Genomic DNA, 27,299 nt, shown 5'->3' on the forward strand with positions numbered 1-27,299 from the left:
CCTGATCTCAGTAACTTCAGCTGATGATGGCTTCGGCTCTGCTGACAGAGGCCTGTCTCGTCCCGTTCTCCTTCTCGTCTCGTCTCGTCTGTTGAGATCTGACAGCATGTGTTCAGTGGAAGTGAATTATACCGGAGATTCTTATTAAATCATTCAGCAGCAAAACCCAAAGATCTGGGCCCGACCCAAGCCTTTTGTTGTGCAGACGCATCACTTCCTGTGAGCAGAGTTCTGTTCAGCCAGCAGACGAGCGAGACACAGCACTCAGAGAAAGAGAGTCAAGAGCGCACATATAGAGCGGCCCCAACTAAACTCAATAACCAGCGCTCCGTAATCTAGTTAAACTGTGGATCGGCTCCAAATCCTAGTGAGCTGCTCTAACTAGATCTCAGTGCAGGAGGATTTATTCTGTGTCTACTGAAACTCGCTAATGTCATCATGTCTTCATAGCAGCGAAAGTATCACAGATAAAGCCAAAGTCCCTTTAAAAGCACCCAAACACAGGTGCTCAGATTGTGGGTCGCTTACAGCGTGCACTGAAGAGTCATTCATCGCATTATGACTATATTATCATATCTCTGTGAGTGTATATTTCCAATAAATCAACTGTTTGTCATCAATTCATGCACTGCATTGTCCTTCATATCAACTGTTCCCCATTTACCTGACCCTTAACAGCACATTAAAACAAAGAACCAGAATCCGCTGCAGTGTGGACTCAACACAGAGTAAGTTCAGAGTGTCCTGAAGGATATCGATGGGAGTTTGTCGAATCTGTGATTTGAGCATGAATGATGGCTCTTTAGCAGCAGGGTAAAGGATGAGCGTTTAAAGACATCGCTCGCCGCATCTGATGGAAATGAAATTAAACTCCAGCACGCAAGACAAGACGATCACGCCATCATTAATAAAGCGGGCGAAGGGCCCGAGGAGGTGAAGACTGATCCAGCGTCTCATAAATCAGCGGGAACGGCTGGCGATTGATGATCACACGCGTCTCACGGATGTCCATCATTTCCCGCTTTCTGTCAGGATAATTCAGCCCTAAACTGTCCGAAGAGATGAAGAATACAGCGAGAGGCAGGCAGACGCTCTTCAGAAGTCACACGTCAGTGACCCGTGAAGAGAGGTCTCTGCTCAAGACATGATGGAGACCGCTCCTAACATCAGCAGCCTCTCTCGGGACACCGTCTTTCTGACAGACATAACATCTGGCTGCGTAAATAACTGTAAATACATCTTTTACAGGGTTTTTACTGACTGACTCTGCTTTTCCATTCAGCTCTAAAAAAATAAGTTAAAATAAGTAAAACAAAGTACATAAAGTAGGAAAAATAAACGTAGGCTACTAAATAAATTTTATTATTATAATGTTATTATGTATTATGTATTATGTATTATGTATTATTATTATTATTATTATTATTATTGAATTAATTACTTAATTAGCTGGTTTTACTTACTTTAGTTATGAATCCAAAGTAAGATAAGCAAGTTAAATTAAAATAAGTAAATTAACTTGGATGGCTTTGTATGTATTTATTTTACTTTTTGGTTACCTTTTATTTTTATTTGTTTATTTGTATTACTTTTTACTGATTTTACATTATTGTATTATTTATTTGCATATTTGCATTCACTTTTTAATATTTTCTTTTATTAGAGAAGAGAGCCAATAAAAAGTAATCTATATTACCTTTAAACTGTTTATTCATTTGCTTATTTTAATATATTTTATTGTAATATGAATTTACTTTTTTATAAGTGAAACATGTAAATAAATAAATGTAATTTTGAAAAATTGAACTTTTTATTCACTCATTCACTTGTATTTTTATTTGCTTATTTACTTATTTCATGTCTTTCTATTTATAAGTAAAATAAAAAGTAAACAAAAAGTAAACTTATTTAACTTTACTTTATTATTTACTATTATTTGCATGTTTTACTTATTTACAATAATTGACAACAAGTAAATAGATTTATATTACTTTATTTCACTTATTGTTTACTTATGACAGTTGTTATTTACTTATTGACTTTTTATTTATCAGTAAACAAATCTAGTAACAAATACATTTGCACTTTTTTACTTTACTATTTTACTTAGAAACTTATTTAATAATTTACTTTACACATTTTTTTTTTCATTTTTTTTATTTTACTTAGTAGTATACACAAATATAATGGTTTGATGGATTTAGATAAAAGTCTGACTGCAAAAGACTAGCACACAGTAACTAAGCAAAAAGCATTTTCTATATTGATAGTGAAGGAAACAACTATGTACACACACGCACACACACACACACACACACAGAGAGAGACTGCCATGAGATTGGATTTCACCCTAAAAATGTAAGCGCATCAGAAGAGCCTGCTGCAACATCTTGCCATTTACAATGAGACTTTCTAGATGCCCATGTCTCTCTCTCTCTCTCTCTCTCATACACACACACACACACACACACTCAGAATTAATTAGACCAGCAGCGACAGTAATCAGCAGACAGAATGACGGAGAAAAGACTGTAAGAGTGTGCAGGAATTCATTACACTTTATTACTGAGAGAGAGTATCACACTCACGCTCACTGAAACACACACACACACACACTTTACAGCAATGAAAAGGCTGCACAGATAAATTAGGCCTTTGTGTTACACAATAGCAGCCTGTGAGAGGATTTACTATGACCAACAAAAGCAGCCCGGATCAAATCTAGCTGTAATAGATTTATGATGAGCACATCATCAGTCACACTCATTAACTGTGTGTGCTACTGTACCTTTAAGACACACCCACATAATACATGCTATGAGCCTTTTATGATTATCTTCTGCTGAAAGTTACAGTATGTTATATACCACAACAAACTCTTAAATCAAAATAAACATGTGCCGACAAAACGACTTCATCAAAGTATTCTCATTCTGTCTTTTACTACTGTAGACAGTATTTCAATGCTCTCAGCATCTACAGAGCTTCATCAGCTCCTCATCTCCATCTCTAGATGACAGTCGTTGGGTGTGAACGTCCTCCAGAGACGGAGTGAGTCTATTCCCTTCAATGCCTTGTGAAGAGAAAAGCTGCATTTAAGTAACAAACAAATCCTTTTTTTTTTACACCATAATCCATAACAATGTTTCCTGCAGTGAAAAACTCTGTCTCTTGTTGTCCTTTCACATCAAAATCAACTGACGTATTTCTCTCCTGATTCAGGCATTTCGACTTGTATTTGAATGTGTTTTATTTTGATTGTGGCCTCAGTAACATCTTCTTCTCAAAGGCTTCCTGAGAGGATCTTCTCCTCGTGTTAAACACTAAGCAATGGCTCTTCTCCAGCCACAACCAGCATGGACTTCAAGTCAGCACTTCTGCAATAATCGATCACTAACACAGAAAACAGCAACATCAGATTTCTCAAACCCAACCTCAGACAAACCCTCCTCTACAAGACTGAGTTTAACACACTGCGAGCTTCACCTTCTTCAAAACACACACACACACTTCAGCAGCTGTCTGATGCGTTTCAAACACACAGTACTGGATCTGTCTCATATCATTCTCACATCTCCGTTCCTCATTGAGTCGCCTCACATTCATGAACCGCACCGATAATTCAGCGCTACACACTGCAGCAAACGTGTGTGAATATCAAATCAATTAAGTGCACAAACACACTCGCTCATAAACACGCAGCCTCATGAATAATGTCTGCTGCTCTCCGGAGGATGGTTTGCCCTGGATTCTTCTCAGGGCGACTCGACACCACCCCACCGTGTGTGTGTGTGTGTGTGTGTGTGTGTGGACAGATGGGGGAGGAGACACTTCTGCTGTCTCACAGTGATTTAAAAGCAGGAGGAAAGCACTCATCTCATTTATCGCTCTCTGGTGTCTCACTGCTGTAGCACTCACATACATACAGGCTCCACCAGCAAAGATGCACTGCATGCACACTCATATTGAGCATTTTGGGGTATTATGACTGCTAAACAAACTGCTTTGCATGATGGTTTAAAACAGTGTTTATACTGAAGCTCAAATCTACAGCTTGACACATAAGAACAAACATCAAAACAGTTTAATGTATGGAAAAATGACTCCTAGTGCAGAAAAAAATGTAAATATATATATACACACACATTTTATTTTATGTAAACAAAAAATTATATATATGTATATATTTATACACACACACACATATCTATCTATCTATCTATCTATATATCTATATATATATATATATATATATATATATATATATATATATATATATATAGTCTTGCTAATAAAATACATAAAAAAGGTAAATACAAACATTTGAATATGAAAATAAATAAATAAATAATCAGTCTATGAACTGTAAGTCAGTATCAAATCCAGACCAGTATTGATCATTTAGGATTGAAACGCTTATTTCGGTTGATATGGCTACATAGAAACCCATAAATCAAGCACTGCTCATAAAAAATAAACCATTTTAATATCAAAGCCCAGTGCACTTAAACAAATTCACAATCTAAAGACTAATTCAACAAAGTAATTTGCGTTAATGAAGAACATTGATCAAGTGATCCAACACCGGCCATGGAGCTGAATAATTCATGAGAGGATCTGCATATGCTAATATCGGTGATTATGAGCTGAGATGAGTAAGTGCTTTCTGTCTGACACATGCTTGTCCAAAATAACTCCATTTGTGTCTAAACTGCACACAACCTTACGGCAAACAGCAAACTATGATACTAGATACACACATATTATCAGTTAATATCAACCGATAATGTGTTTGAGAGTCACATCAGATATTTGAACATATAATATACACCACAAGAAGCTATAGAAAACTGATTTGCTTATTGAATTAAAAAAATCATTAACTCAACATTGGCCAGTTCAGACTAATTCTGATCAAGGAACACAGTGATAGATTTATCAATCATTTTAAAAAGCCAGACATATGCCAATAACCAATACGTGAATGTAATAAAATATTCTACAAAGCAATTCAAGTTCATTAAAAACAGCATTTAGTCATTTTACACAGGGAAAATCACATAAGTCCTGCATAATATAGCATAAAAATCTGAATAACTTTGCTTATTGTGACCTACAATCAGCGTCATTATTTTGTGATTGACAAAGCGACATGAATTTTATGTCCACAATAAATTAACCTCCACTTGAACACTAGATACACACACCTAGTTGACATAAGCCATAAAATGACCACGAGAGTAAGCCAATAAACCTAAACAATGGGAATAAAAGCATGAAAAAGTGGACTATAAACAGAGCGTGGACACCAGACGGATGAGAGGTCAGAGGTCAGATGGAAAAGCACGCTCATTCAGAGGAGATGAAAGCGGGACGCTCCTTACCTCGGACAAGTAGAGGAAGCCTTGCGGCGCGTGCAGCGAGTGAGGCAGCATCCCGGAGCCGGACAGCAGCACGCATGCAGAGTTTGCCATGGAGCTCAGAGAGGACGCTTTCCACATTTAACTATCTCTCTCTCTCTCTCTCTGTCTCTATCTGTCTGTCTCTCGTCCTGCTGTCCACACGGCTTCCCTCGCTCTCTCTGTTTACTCTGCACACAATAAAGATCACTTAAACATTCACATGCTGAGGTGGGAGGTGCATGAGAGTAGAGGAGGGATGCGCGACTGTGTGCGTGTGTGTGTGTGTGTGTGTGTGTGTGAGATGGTATAGCGGCTCTGCATGTGTGCTATAATTGCCCACGACCCCCTTCAGAGACCCAACATTCACAAAGACCCCTGAAAACACACTCAAGGACACACACACACACACACGAATGAATGGGGACATGCATCGGACTTCTGCTGCTTCATATAAAGCTAATTATAGTCCCTGCACACCCGTAATATGACATTCATTCATTTAGCTGATGATTTGATGGAAAACACCAAAAAAAAAAAAAAATGCTTAATATGCTTAAAAACAAGTCTGATTATAATTGTACACTGTTAGAATATTTTACATTTAAAGTCGAGCTGTGATGACATCATTATAATATTTGCATACTCGCATTCTGATTGGTCTTTATTACACTGCAACGATGCTGCTTTATCGTTCAAAGGTCAGTGCGATTCTTTTCTTTTGAAATAAATTAATACTTTTATTTAGTAGGGACGCATTAAATTGATCAAAAGTGAAAGTAAAAATGTTTATTATGTTGAAAGAGATTTTGGTTTCATATAAATACTGTTGTTTTGAACATAAATTAATTTAGAAAAAAAATGCATCTGTTTCCAAAAAAAAAAAAAAAAAAAAAAAAAAAATATATATATATATATATATATATATATATATATATATATATATATATATATATATATATATATATATATATATATAGCAGCACAACAGTTTTCAAAATGTATAATAATCATTAGAAAAAAAAGAAAATGTTTAGCCTGAATGCAATGTAATTTGCTTTGGATAACAATGTCTGCTAAATGCATAATGGAAAATGTAATGAGAAATGTTTCTTGAGCAGCACATATACATACATGTACAGCAGATTCAAATATAAGACACTTAAATAAAAAAATAAATAAATAAATAAAAACATTTTACAACTTCACAATTTTTACTGTATATATGATCAAATAAGTGCAGCCCTGGTGATGCAGAAGATACTTCAATAAGAGAAATCTTACTGACTGATGTAGAAGAATATGCTAGATCCATTTCAAGGGTTACTATAGAATCAGTTCAGTTTGAAATCCTCTACATACTTGCAGCACTGAAATCAATAGATTCACAGCGCTCTCTGACGCCTAGTAAGTGCTCTTATGTGTTCATTCCTGTCTGCAGTCGATAAAAAAACAACATGCATGCTGAGCACATCACCTCATTCAAGACTAAACCACAAAAGCACACTATTCTAATCTGTTTCTCAGCTTGGAAGAGGTTTATAATGCACTAAAAGTGTAATACTGTGCCCAAGTATCAAACTAGATCACAAATGTATGGTTTCTATACACTCTGGGCACTATTACAGTATTTTAACATTCAAAACAAGACAAAAACACTGGGCAGAATGTGAAATAAAGCATGAATGATGTCGTACATACAGTACTGTGGTTATGTGCAGATTCTCACTGTAAAGACATGCACTCACACATAAGCAGAGGTATCAATCAAACGCTGTGTGTCAGTAACAGATGTTCTGTGTACGGCGCCCATCACACACACGCACACACACGCTAATGTGATTTCACTACAAATTACATCACTGCAACACTGTGTGTGTGTGTGTGTGTGTGTGTGTGTTCAGCAGCAGGTTTGTCTGTGTCTCTGATGTGTTACACTTCATTTGAGCCCCACATTTTCCGCAGCATCTCGCCCTCATGTGGTCACATGACCACAGGGCCGTTTACACGCTGTTATCAGAATTAAGACCAAGACTACTGACTAAATCAACTCATATTTCATGTATTTTCCAGTCATTATTCCAGTTTCAGGTGTGCATTTTTGCTATTTATAAACTTTATACTTAAAACAGTACGATTAAAAAGTGAAAATCTTCCATTGATGTAAAGAGTGGAGCTGTGATGACATCATTATATTATTTGCATGATGCATTCTGATTGGTTCTGATTCTGACTGGTCTTTGTCACGCTGCAAAGATGCCATTATTTTAGACAACTATTCAAAAGTTTGTGGTTAGCTCTTTTTTTTTTTTTTTTGAAAGAAATTACAACTTTTATTAATTAATAGTGATTGAATTGATAAAAAGGGACGAATACATTTATACTGGGGCAAAAGATTTATATTTTTAAGCAAAAGCTCTTGTACGTTTTGCTCATCAAAGAACCCTGATTAATTCATAAAAATATGAAGCAGCACAGCTATTTTTTAACACTGATCAAATAAGATTGTTTTTCTTGAGCAGCAAATCAACATATTAGAATTATTTCTGACTAGTCATGTTCAAATTCATTAATGCAAGATAAAAATTTGTTTCACTTTTTTGAACTTTTCCCACTTTGTATGTTTTGTTTCTCCCTCTACATTACTTCATGTATCATTATGTACTGTATGTACATTTAAAGTAACCTAGAGGTCCTCTTAAGAACAAAACAAAAAAACAGTAACTTTAATTCTGCACCGGGTGCACTACTGAGCAAGTTTACCCTGTCAGAAATGCCATATACTGTATACAGAGCAGATTTTGTGATGGGAACATCAAAATGCGTTAGATTACAAGTCATGCAAAATAGTGTACATGTTTTGATGTCATAACATAGTATTGTGCATGAAAATATGTCTTTATTAATTAATAATTTGCACTTAATCATAATTTGAGCAAACGGGAATAAAAGTTGTTGGTGTTTTACTACCACTAGTGTTAGCTTCACCTGGGAATGGCAGTGAATTTTATGTATAGGTAAGATTTTGGTACAAAAAATAGAGACAGACACATTTTCAATGAGCCTAGAATGCTTTTTTTTTTAAGACATATCTATTTAAAAACTGAAAAAACTATTTTTCCATCCCCTTATGCTCTGTTTTTAAAAATCTGCTTCAGAGATGGAGAAAGTGATTACATTTTAATGAAAGATCATAAAAACGGATTGTTTTCTTGGGAATAACAAACACGGAATAATTCTTCACAATAAAACCAGAAGCATGACACTAGCGCCATCCCAGATCCACCAAAAAGACCTTCTGATGCCATTTGGCCCGCCAGCTCAGCCCACATAACAGACACACCGGTGACAGTGTGTGATGAGGAGCCGCAGGAGCTGACAGAGACACAGACATCACCTGAGAGACAGACAGAGACCGTGAGAGGTGCTGCACTGCAGATGCTGCAGGGCCAGAGCAGGAACATGCCGCACCATTAATCACTCCCAGAGAAACAGAGAGAGAGAAATAGAGATGGAAGATGAGCAGAAATACAGGACACAGCGGTGGAGGAAGAGAAGGTGAAAAGTGAGCAGGCAAACAGCCAGAGGAGCGGAGAGATGAGACGGAGGAGTGAGCGCTGGGGAGGATCCTGTTCACTCGCTGTACGCTGAGCATCATCAGTGCGGCCTACTCACTACTGCAGTCACCTTGATTCCTATAGCGCTTTATACCAGCTGCACAATGAAGCAAACCTGATCAAATATGAGGCTAGTCCAAGCTCTACAGAAGACTGTAGTGTCTTCATTCAGCTCAGTAAGTGTGTCAGTGTTGCAAAGTTCATCAACATCCACACTACTGAGGGAAGAGCGCTTGCAGTGAGACGTCAGACACACGTGACTGCATTTATGCTCCGAAGCCTGTTGATCTAAAGGATTCTGCTCGAATGCTTCACGTGAGTTGTGGAGACAGATATTATTGTCATTACACAACAAAGCTTTTCATAATTACTTTAACTTTAAATCATACAGATCTGGAGAGATTTTACGTTTCTTTGGTTGCAAATGTATAATGATGTTACGGTTTTATGTTTGTTCTCAATATGTCCACATCGTACGTTTCAGCATCTATTCCAAACAACAAAACTAGTTTTTTTTTTTACTTGTGAATATTATGCACCTACACCTTACTAAGAGTCTTCTTTTCTTTTTTTTTTCTTTTTTTTTGACTATAATTCTACAGATCTGTAGAGATTTTATGCATCTTTCTGTAAATTATTCTGTTAATGCATAATGATATTTATGTTGTCGATGTTTTCACTGCATCCATATTGAATGTTTTGTCATCTATCCAAATGTAAAAAAAAAAAAGCAATCTGTAAATGTCATTATATTTCCTTTATAATTTCATATTTTTTTAAAGACTATTCCAAACTATATAAATATTGCATTTGAGTATTTGAGCTGCCTTTAAAGTTCAAATGTGAAGTTGCATTGAGTGACAAACTGATGATTAATATTTAAGTTATCTCGAGAAAAATCTGGGATAGTTATTCTAACGCTAAATTTGAAGAAATCTAATAGCAACAATCACTTTTTTTCAGGATAGTGCAGGATTCCCTAGCACTTGTGGTTCATGAATTGATGAACAGCTAATAAATAATGAAAAAATATCAAATTAAAATAAACTATTTATAAAAAAATACAAAATATAAATAAATGAATACAAATTAAAAATAACAAATATAAATTCTATTTATAAATTAAATACACGTACACATCATTTAAAATAAACCACAAAAATCTAAATAAGCGCTTACTAAAATAGATGAATGTCTATGTCTATTCATGAATAATGAATAAAGTAAACATGTTTTATTATTGAAATATAACCTTAAAATCTCATGAGGTACTTCAAGTGAATATTTAGGTCAAATGCACAAAAAAAGTCATAACTAATGAGTAAATTTCTGACTGTATGTAACCGCTACTTTATTTTTTACATTTGAATATCACCTATTTGCTTTAATGACAGCTGTTAACAAATGAAATGTCTGTCAAATCCAGCTTCTTTGCCTCCTTAGCTTTAACTCTTTGTGTGAATTTCATAACCAAAAACATATACATGCAACTACAAGAGGCAAATATTCTGCTGACACACTCAGACTGTAAAAGGGCAACGGATGGTTTGAAATCTCATGCTGGATCTTTTAAGTTTTGAGGATTGGAGTGTGAGTCTCATTAACATTAGAGTCCATTTGTAGCAGATGGTTTCTCATCCATCTGCTCTCAGACACACCCTGAGACACATCACTACACAACAGAAACTAGATCCCCTCAATATCAGCTCTCTCTCTGTCCATTAGCACACTGAAGCAGCCCGGCACACATTCCCTCACTGTGTGTGTGTGTGTGTGTGTGAACTACAGTCACTCAGAGTGTTTGTTCATGCTTCAGGAGCTGAACACCAGACATCTGCTGTATTCTGCTGCACAAAGTACAAGAGAAGCCAAAGAAAACAACTGCAGATTTACTCAGTAACACACACAAACACATACAGTACTGTGCTACAGATACAATATGGATGTATGGATGGATGGATAGGGGTGCACCACGCTCTAATTAGAGGACGCTGTGTGGGAAAGTGTGAGGATTTGTAAAAATCAGCAGCTTGTAGTTTGAGAACACGCTGTTTATTAAGGCACTAAATATACCCTTACTATCCAGTGTGGGGCGTCTTCACACAGACCGACTCCACATCACATCCGTCCAGTGTAAAAACAGCACACACTCCCTCCGTGACCTGCTGCTCTCTGCCACAACACACACATTCATCTCCGGCTCGGACGCGGCCCTTGATTAGCTCCATAAACTCTCCAAAAATTGGTCAATACCCCATAACACTAATGTCACTCTGTGCTCCCATTTTACAGCCGTCCGCACGCGCTCACACAGTCACTGCAGCACCGCAGGGCTTCACTGGCCCCCGGCCGCACCGTATAAAGCAAATTAAACAGCTTTACGACCCTTAATGGAGAAACGCTTTTGAAGGAAAACACTGAAGCTGATATGACTTCATCCATCTCACAGCAGAGCCCCCTCACTCACACTCAGAGAGTTTAAACAGATCAGCACTGGGAGTCTCTTTCAACTCTTTGATGTGCTAGGAAAATATACTGTAGATCAAAACGTCTTATTGAAACTACAAAAGCAGCTCTCATCTGAACATCTGCAATATTTTGACATCACACAGATGAAGTCCACATGTGATCATTATTCAGTTATGCAAAGCAGTAACATAACTTAAACATAACATAACATGCTTTGTGTGTGTGTGTTTATTTACACACAAACACACAACTGTTCAAAAGTTTGTTTAGTTTTGTTATACATATATAAATGATACTGTGACACACTGCAGCCACACACATAGTTGTTTCCACTTAATTATGTTGTAATAAGATGTTATATCATTAAAATCACATATTTTATCATAATAACAGGACATAATGTTTTTATGACATGTTATTACGTAAGAAAAAAAAGTAAATTTAAGGAGAAAAATGTAATTTTATTGGCATATCATGTAATCATACATATCATGAGAAAAATGTAATTTTAACAATAAAATTGTCATTTTAACATCATTCCTTCTTGTTATTACGAGAAAATGCAACACTTGTCTTGTTTTAATGGAAAAAACGATTTAAAAGAATAAAAAATAATAATATTTACAGACATAAAAACACGTAAATAAAAGCTCATAGCATTAAATGTGTAATGATTATTAAACAATTATTAATAAATAATACAATATTATAAAATAATACTGAAATAACACCTAATACTATAAAAAATATAAAATAAAATATTAAATGATTGATTGATTGATTGATTGATTGAAAGTCAGACCTGTTTACAAATCAGACAAACATAGTATGAAACAAAGTGGATAAATCATAATCCAATTGTAACCCTATCACATCTGCATCCTTATCAAACGTGTGAAAACAACAGGCAACGAGCAGCACTGAAAATACTGACTGCAGTAAAGACTCAGAAACTTAAAGACACATTAGTCGTGATGAAGCTGATGACTTATGGATATTAAACCACTGAACTGCTTTTAGCTCCTATTTCTTATTCAAAACAGGAGGCTGGAGTTTGTCCTTTTATTAAATAGTCAATATCCTTTAGTTTATGTTATGGCCATAACCCATTAAGATGATGATCTGTTTATCTGCTCTATGCTAATTAGGCAAATAAAAAACAGCACTCAAAACGATTAAATTCTGCATTAATGTGCCACTGCCAAGTTTTCACATTGTTTGGTAAGACATAAACATTACACAGTAAGGATGAATGGGATAACTTATCTTTATAATCGTTTAACCCTTGTGTGTCCTGAACTTTTATTTTTTTAAATCATTTTAGCTGTGCTAATGCAAACAGCATACATTTTGTCAAAACTGTGCATTCGCATTAGAATTGTAATATGCCATTCTCATTTCCTTATATAAATCTGTTTCACACTAGGTAGAAAAATAACTAATTCCAAGACCTAAAAGGACAAAAAATGTCAACTAAAACCCATTAAAATCGCAATATTTTTTCCTAGTATGATTTACATCATGCATAACTTGTTAACTGTTATTTCTATTTATTTTATTTTTAATTCTGACACTGCACAAAAATAATAATGCATCAATCATGCTAATAATCATGCTAATAATCCAATAAACAAACAAATTATGCTTAGCATTTAGTATATGCAAAATAATTGATTACATTTGTTGTATTTTCAAAACAACAACAGTGGTATTACATAAACAAATTGGCACTGAAAGGGTTAAAATCCTGATAATGAATATATTTTTGGTAGCTATGATCAGGACTGAAAGCACACACACACACAAAAAAAAACATTCTATGAGTAATGAGCTACGAGTAACTTTTTAAAATGGACTCTCGAGGGTTAATTTTATATATCAGATGCTGGTGTCTGTTACATTTTGGCTGACACTTCTTTGTCTGGTGTGTTTGTTAAAATCACTGTAACACATTATGATAAATCTGTGCCGATGTTATCGGTCCCTGTGGAGGGCCGAGCGCTGGGCCGGACTCGACATTAATGGCCCTACACCAAGATGGTGGATGGCGATTAATATCTTTAGTGATGTGACGGCTGGCAGACATCAGACTCTCTCTCTCTCTCTCTCTCTCTCTCTCTCTCTCAGTGTGTATAGATCGGTCTGGCCCGCTGTGGTTTAGGGTATGCATGAGAATCTAATGACGGCAGGTGCGATCGCAGAGGTGAGCGTCTGCACACAACTCCAATGTGATTTCCCCTGAGCGGCCGTCGCTCTCGGTGGACGTGTATATGAAAATCTCGAAGTGAGAAACTGCTGTTAGCGGTTAATCAATATGAGGCAGGTGCGGCAGCTGAGATGTGGGCAGAGCCGCCGGTCAGAACACAATCATCCTCTAATCTCATTCCACTCACAACCTGAAAAATCACCAACAACCAGCCACATGGTAAAAACAAAGACAATTAATGGTGTTTAACCTCCGCTCCTGGAACGGTGCTGGAATCTAGCGGATTTCTCTAATGACGCGCTGCTGTGGACAGGACAGATGAGGAGTGTTTGGGGCACATCCTCTGGGAATCACTTGGGATTGAGCTGGTGTAATACCAGTTCTTCAGTGACCCGCTGTATATACAGTGGGTACGGAAAGTATTCAGACCCCCTTAATTTTTTCACTCTGTTATATTGCAGCCATTTGCTAAAATCATTATTTTTTCCCTCATTAATGTACGCACAGCACCCCAAATTGACAGAAATACACAGAATTGTTGATATTTTTGCACATTTATTAAAAAATAAAAACTGAAATATCACATGGTCATAAGTATTCAGACCCTTTGCTCAGTATTTAGTAGAAGCACCCTTTTGACCGAATACAGCCATGAGTCTTTTTGGTGAAAGATGCAACAAGTTTTTCACACCCGGATTTGGGGATCCTCTGCCATTTATCCTTGCAGATCCTCTCCAGTTCTGTCAGGTTGGATGGTAAACGATGGTGGACAGCCATTTTCAGGTCTCTCCAGAGATGCTCAATGGGGTTTAAGTGAGGCTCAGGCTGGGCCATTCAAGAACAGTCACAGAGTTGTTGTGAAGCCACTCCTACGTTATTTTAGCTGTGTGCTTAGGGTCATTGTCTTGTTGGAAGGTGAACCTTCAGCCTTTGCACTGAGGAGAGGTTTCTGTTGGGCCACTTTGCCATTAAGCCCCGACTGGTGGAGGGCTGCAGTGATGGTTGACTTTCTACAACTTTCTCCCAGTTTCTTTGACCTCATGATTCTCATCTGCTCTGACATGCACTGTGAGATGTAAGGTCTTATATAGACAGGTGTGTGGCTTTCCTAATCAAGTCCAGTCAGTATAATCAAAGCTGGACTCAAATGAAGGTGTATGATCAGAAGAAATGGACAGCACTGGAGTTAAATATATGAGTGTCACAGCAAAGGGTCTGAATACTTAGGACCATGTGATGTCAGTTTTTCTTTTTTAATGAATCTGCAAAAACATCAGCAATTATGTGTTTTTCGGTCAATATGGGGTGCTGTGTGTACATTAATGAGGAAAAAAATGAACTTAAATGATTTTAGCAAATGGCTGCAATATAACAAAGAGTGAAACATTTAAGGGGGTCTGAATACTTTCCGTACCTACTGTTTCATATCACATTCACACACTCAAACAAGACACACTGTAATTGAGAGATGTTAAACCTGCAGTTTGACCCCTTAGAATTCATTCACTTCTAATATTTACATACAGTAAATCATATTTTTAATAATGTTAGACACAATATCACAACTGAACTACATGCAGGTTGTTTTACAGGAACTATTAATTACACAAATGAACAAAAATTACTCCATTCATTCATACAGAACAATAGATAGAACGATATGATGACAGATAGAACAATAGAATGATAGAACGATAGATAGATAGATAGATAGATAGATAGATAGATAGATAGATAGATAGATAGATAGATAGATAGATAGATAGATAGACTCTTTCTGTCTCTCTTTTATCTGATCAGCCTCTCTCTTTCTCCTCTATCATTATCATCTGTTGTTCCTCAGTAAAGCGTCTGTTCTCGTCAATTATTCATCAGATTCAGAGCAGGACACAAACACCACACCACACCTCCCTCTCTCTCTCTCTCTCTGATGAAGTGCAGCCCATCAGGGTTGAATCTGATCTGGTGTTTTGTCTCAGTAATGTCTCGTATGACTCCATCACCTGAGTGTTATCTCTTCAGCAGATGGAGCTCCATTCAGAGAGATTAATGCTGCTGCGGCGGGTTCGAGCCCCTCCGAGGCTCCGCCAGCCCGCATACACTCGTGCTTGTGTGCGTGTGTGTGTGAGCGAGAACAGCAGGGGACAGAGAGCCCAAGGTGTCGCCCTCAAACTGAACATCTGTTTCCTGAATAAATATTCTAATGAGGAGCGGATGCACTCAATTCCCATACTGCACTGCAGTACTGCCGGCTCCCCGGGGACAGCCGGAGAGACAGGTAACACCTCACACCTGTACACCCTTCACCCCTGTCTCTCTCACTACAGGCTCAATGGGATTCTTTCACTGAAAATCAGTGAAAATCAGCCGGAAGCTGGACACGGTTTTCCGAGTGTTAGAAAAATAAAGTGAGGAAAGCTGTGAAATGACACAAATGGAAGTCTGGGAATGATTCACTGATCAAAATATGTGACACAAATGAAAATGCTCTTTAGAGCTTCTTCGGCCTCCAGATTTCATTCGTATTTTATCAGAAACACACAACTTGTTTCGGAAACATCATTAAAACATTCAAAACCTCTGCTCTACATTTAGACTGATGCATCAGTGATGTTAAACACAGTTGGTTTTCTTACAAAAACTTTATTGATCCACTTTATTGATTTAAATTCTTAAAATGTATTAACTAGAATTGATCGCAATAATTCAGATATAACCGATAAAGTGCATCCTGGATGATTTTACACTCTAGTGAAGAGGAAGAAAAAGATTCTTTGGATCAAAAAACTGCATTCAAATATGTGTGTTGCTTGCATTTTTGTTCCATCAATGCAATTAAAATCAATAAACTGAATCAATAAAGCTTTGTGTGAAAGCCAAATGTTTTTTTTTTTTTTTTTTTGATCAATCCATCATTTGGCAGTCTAAATGTAAAAGGCTTTGATTGTAGAGTGCAAATCATTACAGAGTGTGCTGTATTTTAAGACGGCAATGCATTTCAGAAACAGGATTGTTTCGTTTTCCGAGGAAAATGTCAGTGGCTAATGAAATGTGAAATGTGAAAAGTGTGTGGTGCATCTGATCCCTTAATCAACCGCAGCGAGACACGATTAAAATAATCAAATACTGCAGGACAAGAACAAGACACGTGCACGTAACTTTAGGAATTAGTGCTAGATCACATCAGAAACTACAGAAAAACTAACTTTATTCAAAGATTACAATAAAAATAGCCAGAATGGCGTTCAAAAGTGAATAAATAAATAAATAAACAGCAAAACAAAATGGATTTGTAGCTCACTGAGACCGAATGAAACACATCTGAGAAACATGACAGCGATGAACCAGATGTTTCTACCTGTGGCACAGAAACACACTCTTGGACAAATGAGGTGGTTTCTCCTGAACCGAATTGCAATCGAAAGGAGCTCACAGAGAGACATTTGCTGAGTTTTTGCAATTTCTCGACTGAGAGAAAGAGCCTTGTTCTCACGGACGAGATTCAGAAGAGATTCATATTTCCCTAAATCATCTATAGAAAAGAAAAACCACACAGGAGACTTCACTCAGGTCTCAGATGTTTCTCCAAGACAGAAGTGAGATTGAATGGAAAGCAAATGGAGCTTTATGGTCTCCTCCATAGAGTAGTTCCAGAAAAGATCTTACATTTTATTTCAGATTTTAGGAGAAACATCGGAGACAATGCTGATACACAGAAACGTACTTAATTCCCTGAGAACAGAACAGAAACCGAAAAATCCCATTCAGGATCTCACTGATGTCTCACATGTTTCTCCAGGACATCAGTGGGACTGAAAAAGACTCAAAAGTCTACTTTGGAGTTTCAGAAAACATCTGAGTTAAACCAAGAAACACACGAAGCTCCTTGAGCTATGAAAGAGCGATTTATAATAACAGACCGAGATCTCGACTCAGAGACATCAATGAGATGGAGACCAAATGGAGTCGACTTTGGTTTGAGGAGAAAAATGGGTCAGTGCTGATACCAAGAGAAATAGAAAGTTCCCTGAGCAATAAAAGAGCAATGACACTTTCCTAAATCACCTTTAGAAAAGAGCTCACAAATGGTTCTCCAAGTCACCAGCAAACGGAGTTGCCTCCTTCGTACATTTCATGTATAGCTTCAAGAGAAATCTCAATGATATCCCAAACTCTGCAATCAGAGACCTCAACTTAAACTCAAACATTCCTCATCAAATGATTTAAAGCACTCTTCGCTCTCGTTTTATAGCTCTGCACTCTTTCTGGATGACTCGTTTAGGTCTGTTTCTGATTCATTTTAGGCAAAGCTGAACACTAAACAATTCCCGTTCATCTAAAACTCCCTGTCCAGAGCGGAAGAGTAGTTCACAGCTGACCCAACACGAGTAACACAAGCGCTGTATACTGTATGAGAAGATCACGACACACTAGTGTGTTTCTCCTGCGCTTTCACATGCCACGCTCCTCATACTCACCCAAAAGTACATCATCATGTCAGCCGCACAAACCCTCTACAGATGTTTTCTCTCTCTGGAGTTGAGGACAGCTGGATTCTCCTCCCGTCTCCTCCACACTTCTCTCCTCCTAGACGCCGCTTCTGACTTTTCTGATGTTTGGAGGTTTTCTCAGGAAACACGGTGAGAAGCGACGTCAGGGTGCCTGATGCTCTTTTACTCCTTCTTTGCTCTCGTCTCACAGCTGCTTTACTTTACGACTGAGTCTGAAGCAGGATAACAGCAGCCTCCAGCGGGGAGAGAGAGTGAGCGAGCGAGAGAGCGAGGGGGTTTTCTCTGATGACAGTATTGATGGCGGATGTGAGTGAACAGACTCTACCCACAATCCTCTCAAGATACGCCATACGAAACCCAACAGCCACCACAAACAAACAACATGAAACAAGGGTGAACACAAAGACGGAGGACTGAGCCGTGTTTCTTTCTCTGTCATATACAGTACGTCATTAAAACTGTAAATCTGTGTCTGTGTCATTACAGTAGTGGAAGTTTTTTTTTTTTTTTGTGTGTGTGTGTGTGTGTGTGCATTAAATAAGTGCATTTTTTTATTTCCCTCTAATAGACTTGTTTTAAGACAATTAAGCACATTTAAGGTAATTTTTCATTAATTGTTATGCAGAAATATGTTTACTGTACAAACAATACATAAACAAAGTATTTAAATTAGAAGCATGTATTTAGAATGACTTTATTTGTTTTTGTTTTTCTTTATGCCAGCTGTAATAAACACAACAATAAAATAATAATAAATGCAGTAAAAAAAAAAAAAAAACCACACACACACACCTACGTTAAAGAGAATGTAATGGGAATCACCTTTAAAAATCACCGGAAATAGTTCAAAGCAAAACTGCAAGAAAAGAGATAAAGAGATTTTGCATTAAAATGTGTTTAAATGTCACAATGAAAAAAAAAAATTCCTAATGGTCTCCAAAAGACGCTGTACTTTAATAATAATGTTGTATTTAATTTATTCTTTTTCTTTTTTCTATCAGATGGTTGGGATGAAATGTGACCCAGATGTGTTATCACAGGGATGGGCCCTGAAGTCACTTCAATCCTTTCTTTAAAGAGAAGCGCAGAAGTACATGAGGAGACGCTGTAGTATCACTGCTGCGTCAGCACTTCTGAAAAACAGCTCATCAATATCTGCCTGCAAGAAACACTTTCAAAATGAAGCCCACAAACCACAGAGAGAGAGAAACGCTGGCCATCTCCTCACACACACACACACACACACACACACACACGCTGGAACATCATCTGACTGCTCGTCTTCTCCAAGCCATGCGCTCATTTAATTGGATTTTTATCTGTGGTCATTTTTTTCTCTCTAGTATCTCTCTTAGACCTCTGAGGAATATTATTAGAAATGATAATTAGACTACAAGAGGTAAAAACGCACATGTAACGGGATACACTGGGTGCAGAACTGCACTTGTCTACGTTTATCTCTCTCTCTCTCCGCCTCCCTGCTGCTGTGAATAAGCAGGATAAATAAACCAGTTGTTTTCAGTGATCTGACTGAAGACTAATCTAGACACGCTCCAGTCTGATTCCCTGATTCACATTCTCTTACTCCAGTTTGATTCTTCACCCTGATTTGTCGGACACTAGTCTGAATGCATCAGTGTTATCAGGGGCCGTTCACATATCGCGCCTAAAAACGCGTGGAAAACGCTAGGCGCGCCGCTTTCTCTTTCTTTTCCAAAGCTCTCGGGCAGTTGCGCCCCTGAGGCGTCTGCCTTTACTAAGCAACCATGACGTGCTCGCTCCATGAAGACTCGGACATTTCAGCAAATGATAAATGGATTTGCGCAACTAAAAATCTCTCGCAGTAGCTCTGCTACTAAATTTATTTCAAAATGGCAATCCGTATACAACTATGAACAGCTGTTCCTTCATCTTGGCTGAGCTTTCAACTTTTTTACTGGAAAGGATGAAGCCGATTGGTTAGTTCTTGTCACATGACCCGCTGTGCGCTTGCTGCTCTCTGAAAAGTTGAGATGTTTTTAACTCGATGCGGTGCAGACGCGCCTGGAAAAAACGGGTGCGTCGCACCACGTGCGCGTCGCGACCGAGTTGCTTCCATTATGAGCGCGCATGCCGCGCCTACATTGGAAATAACTAACTTGCGCGCGCAAAAGACGCGATATGTGAACGGCCCCTTAGACTGCTTCTTTTATTCTAGTTTGATTCTCTCTCCAGATTTTCTAACTCTAGTCTGAATCTCTGACATCGGTTTTATTCTTAGGATCTAGTTTTATTGTTTGACTCTATTTTGATTCCCTGAACCTGATTTCCCTCTGACTATAGTTTGATTCTGTAATTTAATCGATTCTCTAATCCGAATCGCCAATACTCGTCTGAATCTCTGACTCTAGAGATATTTTTGGACTAGACTCTACTAAAAATCCTCATTGACTCTTTGTCGAAGGATGTTAGCACATTTGATTATATATTAGTATATTTGATTCTTTAACTCTACTTTGATTCTTATAACCTGAGTCTCTGTCATTTGTTTGATTCTCTCGTCTGTTTCTCTGAAACTAGTTTGATTACTTGACTCTAGTGGGATTGTTTGAGTCTGAATCTGTGACTCTAGTTTGATTCTCTGACTCCAATTCTTCTGATTGTCTCACTGTGATTCTCTGTCTCTAGTTTGATTCTAATTTTATTCTCTGATCCTCTAAAATAAACCTCTGGCACTAGTCCTATTCTTCAACTCTAGACTGATTCTTCAACTTTGAACCTCTGACTCTAGTTTGATTCTTTGACTCTTAAGGTGTACTCACACTAGCCAGTTTGAACCGTGCCCGAGTGCGTTTGACCACCGAAGCACGGTTCGTTTGACGAGTGTGAGTGCTCCGAACTGTGCTCGGGCGCGGCTAGATTAGACGGCCCAGGCCCGCTTGGAAGAGGTGGGCCAGAGCACGGTTCAGTTGGACTCGGGCGCGGTTCGCATGCAGTGTGAGCGCTAACCGTGACACAAAATTATCCACAAAGAAAACAGAGCGATGGACTCCATTGTGTTCAGAGAGCGCCGCTCTTCCTGTTTATCCCGAAACCGTCGCACCATAATGACGTAAGCGTGCTCCGCCACGAATGCTGAAACCCTATATGTGAGTGCAGGCCAGAGGGGGAGTGGGGAGGGGGGACAATCGTACTCGGGCCCGGTTCATGGCAACCGTGCCTAGTGTGAGTACACCCTTACTCTTCACTATCTCTGATTCTCTGTCTGTAGTTTGAATCTGAAGTTTGATTCTGATTCTTTAAATCCAAATAACTGAAACTCGTTTGATTGTTTGACTCTGGTCTGTTTCTTCGACTCTATTTGATTCTTTGACTCCAGTTCTTCTGACTCTGATTCTCTGCCTCTAGTTTTATTCTTGAATTTGTTTCTCTAAATGAAATCTTCAACTTTAAATCTCTGCCTCTAGTTTGATTCTTGAACACTGAGTGTTGGAGAGTCATTTGCTCAGTGGGTAACAGGTGATGATCTCTTCACAATCACCTGCTGCAACTTTACGAATCACACCTGTTCTTTCTCTCAGGCTCGGCAAACAGAAACACAGAAACATCACACACAACAACACACACATACACACCATCGCATTAACCTGAATGTGACACACCTGCTCCACCACACACACACACACACACACACACACACCGCGGCACTCGGACTGTGACTGAGCACTGAGTGATGTCATCAAGTCAAGCACAAATCCACCTGCTCATATCAATCATGATCGCACAAACAAACCCCACTAGACACACACACACACACACACACACATACACACACACACACACACACACAGAGCGCATCTCTCACCAGCGTGCTGAAGAGAGGAAGTCCTAATCGGCACAGGTGATCAGTCAGGAGCCTCCCGCACTACGACTTACACACACCACCTGACCACAAAACACACACACACACACACACACACAATAAACACTCAGCTATTACTGTACTGAAATATCGACTTTGTTTCTCCCAAAATCCTTTCAGAAAAACACAAATCTGCTTCTCATTTGTCATTTCTCTCTCTCTATATAAAAGTTTTACACTAACTTTATGAGTTCTGACGACACATCTAAATTTCACCCCAAAATGTGAAGGAAAAATACTAAAGTATTATTAAAATAAAATCTATTTTTGAGACCAATTAAGATTTTTTTTGCACTGATTTTCACACAAATTCTCATTACTTTAACACATCTAAAACATCTTCCTTTTTTTGTAACTTCAATTATTTTCCAAAGGTGATTCTCCGATTTTCATTCTTTTAATGAAGTAGTTTTTTAATGCTTCTTTTTTTTCTGATTACAGTTGGTACAAAGGCAATACATCCATGATTCATAAATACTCATAAATGGATTAAAATTTGTGTTGTTGATATTAATGTATGCATTCATTCATTCATTCATTCATTCAATTCTTGGTTAAATCTTATGCTGCAAAATATCCTAATTGCTCCAAAACTGGCATCACATTGTGGAAGAAATTAAATATACTCTTGCAAAATATATGCAATAAGAGTAAAGATCTGTGTTTTTCGGCATCTTGAGACTCCAGAAAAGACACATGTGAGAAAACCAGAGTCTTTTTCACAAGACAAACACCTGAGAAGTTAACGTACGGTATGAATAGACCTCATGCGTGACTTCTCTTTCATTTGCACACGTTTACATTTAACATTTCCAAAATTCTGGAAGGTTCAAATATGCGTTTTTTGTAATTGACTGTAAGGTTAAGGATGATTCCTCCAAACCCTCACAGAAACCTCTGCAGATCATTTGATTTTAAGACCAATAAATCTCCAGGACAATCCAGGACAATCTGAGAGCCTTTTTAACTAGCGATGACACACTAAATGTTATTATGATATTTCACTATATTAATGAGCACATTTGGCCTTCACTAGTGTACACAAAGAGAAACACACGCTTGCGTCGACAGCACATATATTATTTAAGAGCCAAACAGCCATTACAGAGGTGCTGGTGCCGTTTGCCAAGAGTCACTGTGTCTATTACGCAACGGACACACCATCATCATCAGCATCACGTGGACCCAACCATCTCCAAACAAATAAAAAATAATACGAATATAGAGAGTCTCGCAGGCAGCTCTGCTCGAGTCCTTGGGTTTGTGTTGTTTCATGTGATGCATGTCTGTAGACTTTTGTCTCATTGCACAGACTCCACAACCTCCTGCACTGACTGCATCAAATATTAACACTACGATTAAACGCTACACACACACACACACACACACACACACAGAGAGAGAGAGAGAGACTGTCGATGCTTGTAGCTGCCGCTGTGACACACACACAGTTATCCGAACTGAAGGTGCAACAGATCAGTTCTTGAAAAATAGACTGATGTATTGAGAAAACACAGACTCAAATAATGTCAATAATTGTCTATTTTCTTTTCAGTGCTATAAATGCAAACAGGAACACATGACATCTTGTATGAATTACTGTTATTGTGTTTTTGTTTTAAGAAACATTTGTATATATTTAAATATTTGGAAATCATATTATAATATATATATATATATATATATATATATATATATATATATATAGAGAGAGAGAGAGAGAGAGAGAGAGCAAACATATTTATAAACCAGAAGACAGTAGGGGGGAAATAAATACAAATCACAAATCAGCTGAAAGACCCAAAGTCATCTGACAATGATACTGAATCATGATGTGAAATCATCTTCACATGTTCAGTCTTTACATGACACATTATTACTTACATTTTCTTCTAATGCACAACACAGTATTATAGAAATGGTTGCAAATTTATATTTATGTTTAGGCATAATAGACCCACAGATACTACTTTGAGAAATAACATCAAAATAAGGAGATTTTAAGTCCCAAGTATGGAGAAAGCAATCTGTTTTTGAGCTCAATCTCACAATTTGACTTATAAATTCCAGCACCTATCTGGTCAATCATCCACTGAGTGTCAGAAAATGAAGCAATTTATCATCATCACACTGATAATGAATAAAATCACACAGTGAAAGAATCTGACTGTAAGTGAACTGATACAGGATTTTCATTAGTACATTACTACAGTGAGAGAAAACACAAATAACACTTAATAACTCTGTGTGTGTGTGTGTGTGTGTGTATGTGTGTGTGCGTCTGTGTGTGTGTTAGTGTAGCAGAGAATGGTTCATTTACTTGATGGCACGCGTGATTAAAGCTGCAACGAACCTATTCTTTTGTCCTTCACTCTCTGCTTCCCTCTTTCACCAAAAAAAAAAAAAAAAAAAAACGGGAGCCAAGGAAACAAGCATGGAAACATTGTTCTGTCTGCACATACAGTGGAATAAACTACTCTTCTACTTTTAATATTTCTCTCACTGTTTGAATATAATCATAAAAACACTCATTAGTTCACATGCATAATGCAAACCATCACAGGAGGGATGCATATCTGTCATAAATAATTATTAATTTGATCATTAGCACCATAATCACAATCATCTAGATGAAAATTCACAGAAATAAATATAAATAAATAAATAAATAGATACAGTTACGTCCTGTAAAAAAAGTGAATATATATATATATATATATATATATATATATATATATATATATATATATATATATATATATATATATATATATATATTTTTTTTTTTTTTTTTTTTTTTTTTTTTTTTTTTTAATATATGAATTAATATTGAAGTGGCCGCAGCACGAGAGTGTTTGTGTTTGGTGATGATGAACTGATCAGAGTTTTTAAAGAGACGAGGATGTTTACTAATCAATGATCCTCCAGCAGATTCACTGAGATGCTGTGCATTGATTTTCGGCTTTTTTCATTGTCCCCATGAGCAGAGGCTAATACATATATATATATATATATATATATATATATGCCCATAATGTGTTAACAAAATAATAATAATAATAATAATAATAATAATAATAATTCCACTTCACAAATGTATTATTACATTTGAATTGCACGCAATGGAATGAAGTTCAAAGTGCTTAAGATCTGTGTTGTAATCTTCTCCAGCAAACTGAGGAAGCTGCAGAAATCAGTTCAGGACTGAGGGAAGAAACTACAGTAGCTTTATAACTGGTCTGGACTCATTTGTGTAAGTGAAGCACAGGAAGAGCAGCCAATGCATTTCTCTCTGCAGAAACATTTCTTCAGCAGAGCAGGACTCATTCATGTCTGGAGAACACACACTTCAGACTCTCAGATCATCACGAACACTGACTATATGAGCAGTAATAACAGCCATCCCTGACTCAGAGACAGAGAAAGACACCAGACAGCAGCTCTTCATTACTTCTGTTCTCTGAACACCCTCATCAGCCAGAGGAGGAAGAAGCAACAGTTCATTAGAGAGAAAACACACCGGAGATATCAAACACCCTCACACTCATTTCATTACTAATAATATAGCTCATGAAGTGTCACATCTGGTCCAACAGCAGCAGTGAGTGAATTATACAAGGACAAACTAATTTAGACTTTTAGTTTTCAATAATAATGACTGTGATCAAACTAACTGTAATATTTATAGAATTTTTTTTTTTACACGCATTGATTATTATGCTTAAAAATAAATAGCAAATTTAATTTTAAGTTTGGGTTAACTGTAACCTTACAATGTAAAAGCTCGCTATAGTTTAGAGCAGAAGCTGAGGTAGAATGTTATTGCAAATACAATTTTAATAATAATTAAATTTATTTTAAAATAAGAGCACATTGTTTAATTAAAAAAGAAAGAAAAAGAAAATAATATAAAAAAGTGCTGTTTGGTGTTAGATAAGCTTGAGCACAATGTGAGCGCATGATATTTTGCTATTTAACACAACAAGATTCTGACAATGTAACTGTGATGCACGTGTCCAATGATCATTCTGCAGCACTGTTGTAAAGCAGAGCTCTGAGTTTGAGATGTCTCCGTCTGTCTGAAACACCACATGAACAAGTGCGAACACACAGACACTAAACTCTGGACTGATGAAAGACTGAAACGGAGAATCTGAAGAGCGGCTCCAGGCGATTCACTCACCGAGGCAGATTCATCAAGCTCTGTGAGAGACACACTGCTCCACTTTCAGTTTATTCAGCTGTGATTCTCAGTCTCATCGTGACAGGAGTCGTTCTGTCAGACCTGTGCTGCTATTAAAACACTTTCCTTTAACTCCAGAGACAAAAGCGACGATTCTGGTACTTCTTCCTAAGACTATGCATCAATTTTTGTACTCTATAACTTCCATGATTTAGAAAATGCGGTAAGGAATTGCGCAATACAGTCTTAAAAAAATATGCATTTCTGTAAAACAGGTAATGTCATGGAATTTGATTAAATTTGGATGAATAAATCAAAATAGGGCTGTACACTTAATCCAACCGTTATATGGACTACTGTCTGCAGATATTAAAGAGTAAAAAGACTACGAAGTCTATATTGCGTTTTGTTTATGAACCCAAACACATGATGCTTACTGTTTTCTCTACGTTTGCTCTCTGACTATATGAGGACAAGAACTTAATTCCACTTCATGAGCATTTCATCATTTCATTTGATAAAAATATCATCATCTTATCATATACACACAGAAAATCAAGTCTTCACAGCAAAGCATCAAAATAAAAGTGAGAAGAAATAATGACAAAAACAGGCCATGCTACTATTGCACAGAAGAGCCAACTTTTTAAAGTAGTAATAATGGCAATAAACTAATATAAAAAGTGATTTGATTTTAATTAAAAAGAGTTTTCCATGTTTTGATTGTATCAGTCTGCACTTAAATAAATAAATATAGAAATAGTACAGAACTGTTAAATTGCCATTTGATTACATTTTAAAAGATTCATTAAGTTGTTAAATTTTCCATGCCTTCATTATATTAACATGTTTTCAATAATAAATGTGCATTAAATAATACATTCAGGATAATTACAACAGATAACACAAACTTTTGCAAACCAAAAAGAAAAAGAACAAACAAACAAAGAAACAAATAAATAAACAAAAAAACTATGGAATTAATATGGAATTAATATTGTTTTAGTTTTTTT

At 37.1% G+C, this 27,299-nt stretch overlaps 1 protein-coding gene across 7 annotated transcripts in view; it reads right to left on the bottom strand.

Moving 5' to 3' along the window:
* rbfox3b (RNA binding fox-1 homolog 3b) overlaps positions 1–27,299 on the bottom strand; it is a 219,293-nt gene that overhangs the window by 65,488 nt on the left and 126,506 nt on the right. For 5 of the 7 annotated variants that reach the window (XM_026240301.1, XM_026240300.1, XM_026240302.1 and 2 more), the window contains one exon: positions 5,385–5,590. The exons of 1 other annotated variant lie outside the window; for it this stretch is intronic. In XM_026240301.1, the coding sequence (XP_026096086.1) occupies positions 5,385–5,501 (117 nt within the window). In that variant the 5' untranslated portion in view covers positions 5,502–5,590. Of the gene's footprint in view, positions 1–5,384; positions 5,591–18,169; positions 18,603–27,299 lie in introns of those variants that run through there. One more of the 7 variants, XM_026240303.1, reaches the window with a different exon arrangement.

The sequence above is a fragment of the Carassius auratus genome, linkage group LG28B (assembly GCF_003368295.1).
Source record: "Carassius auratus strain Wakin linkage group LG28B, ASM336829v1, whole genome shotgun sequence".
Classification (NCBI taxonomy): Eukaryota; Metazoa; Chordata; class Actinopteri; order Cypriniformes; family Cyprinidae; genus Carassius; species Carassius auratus.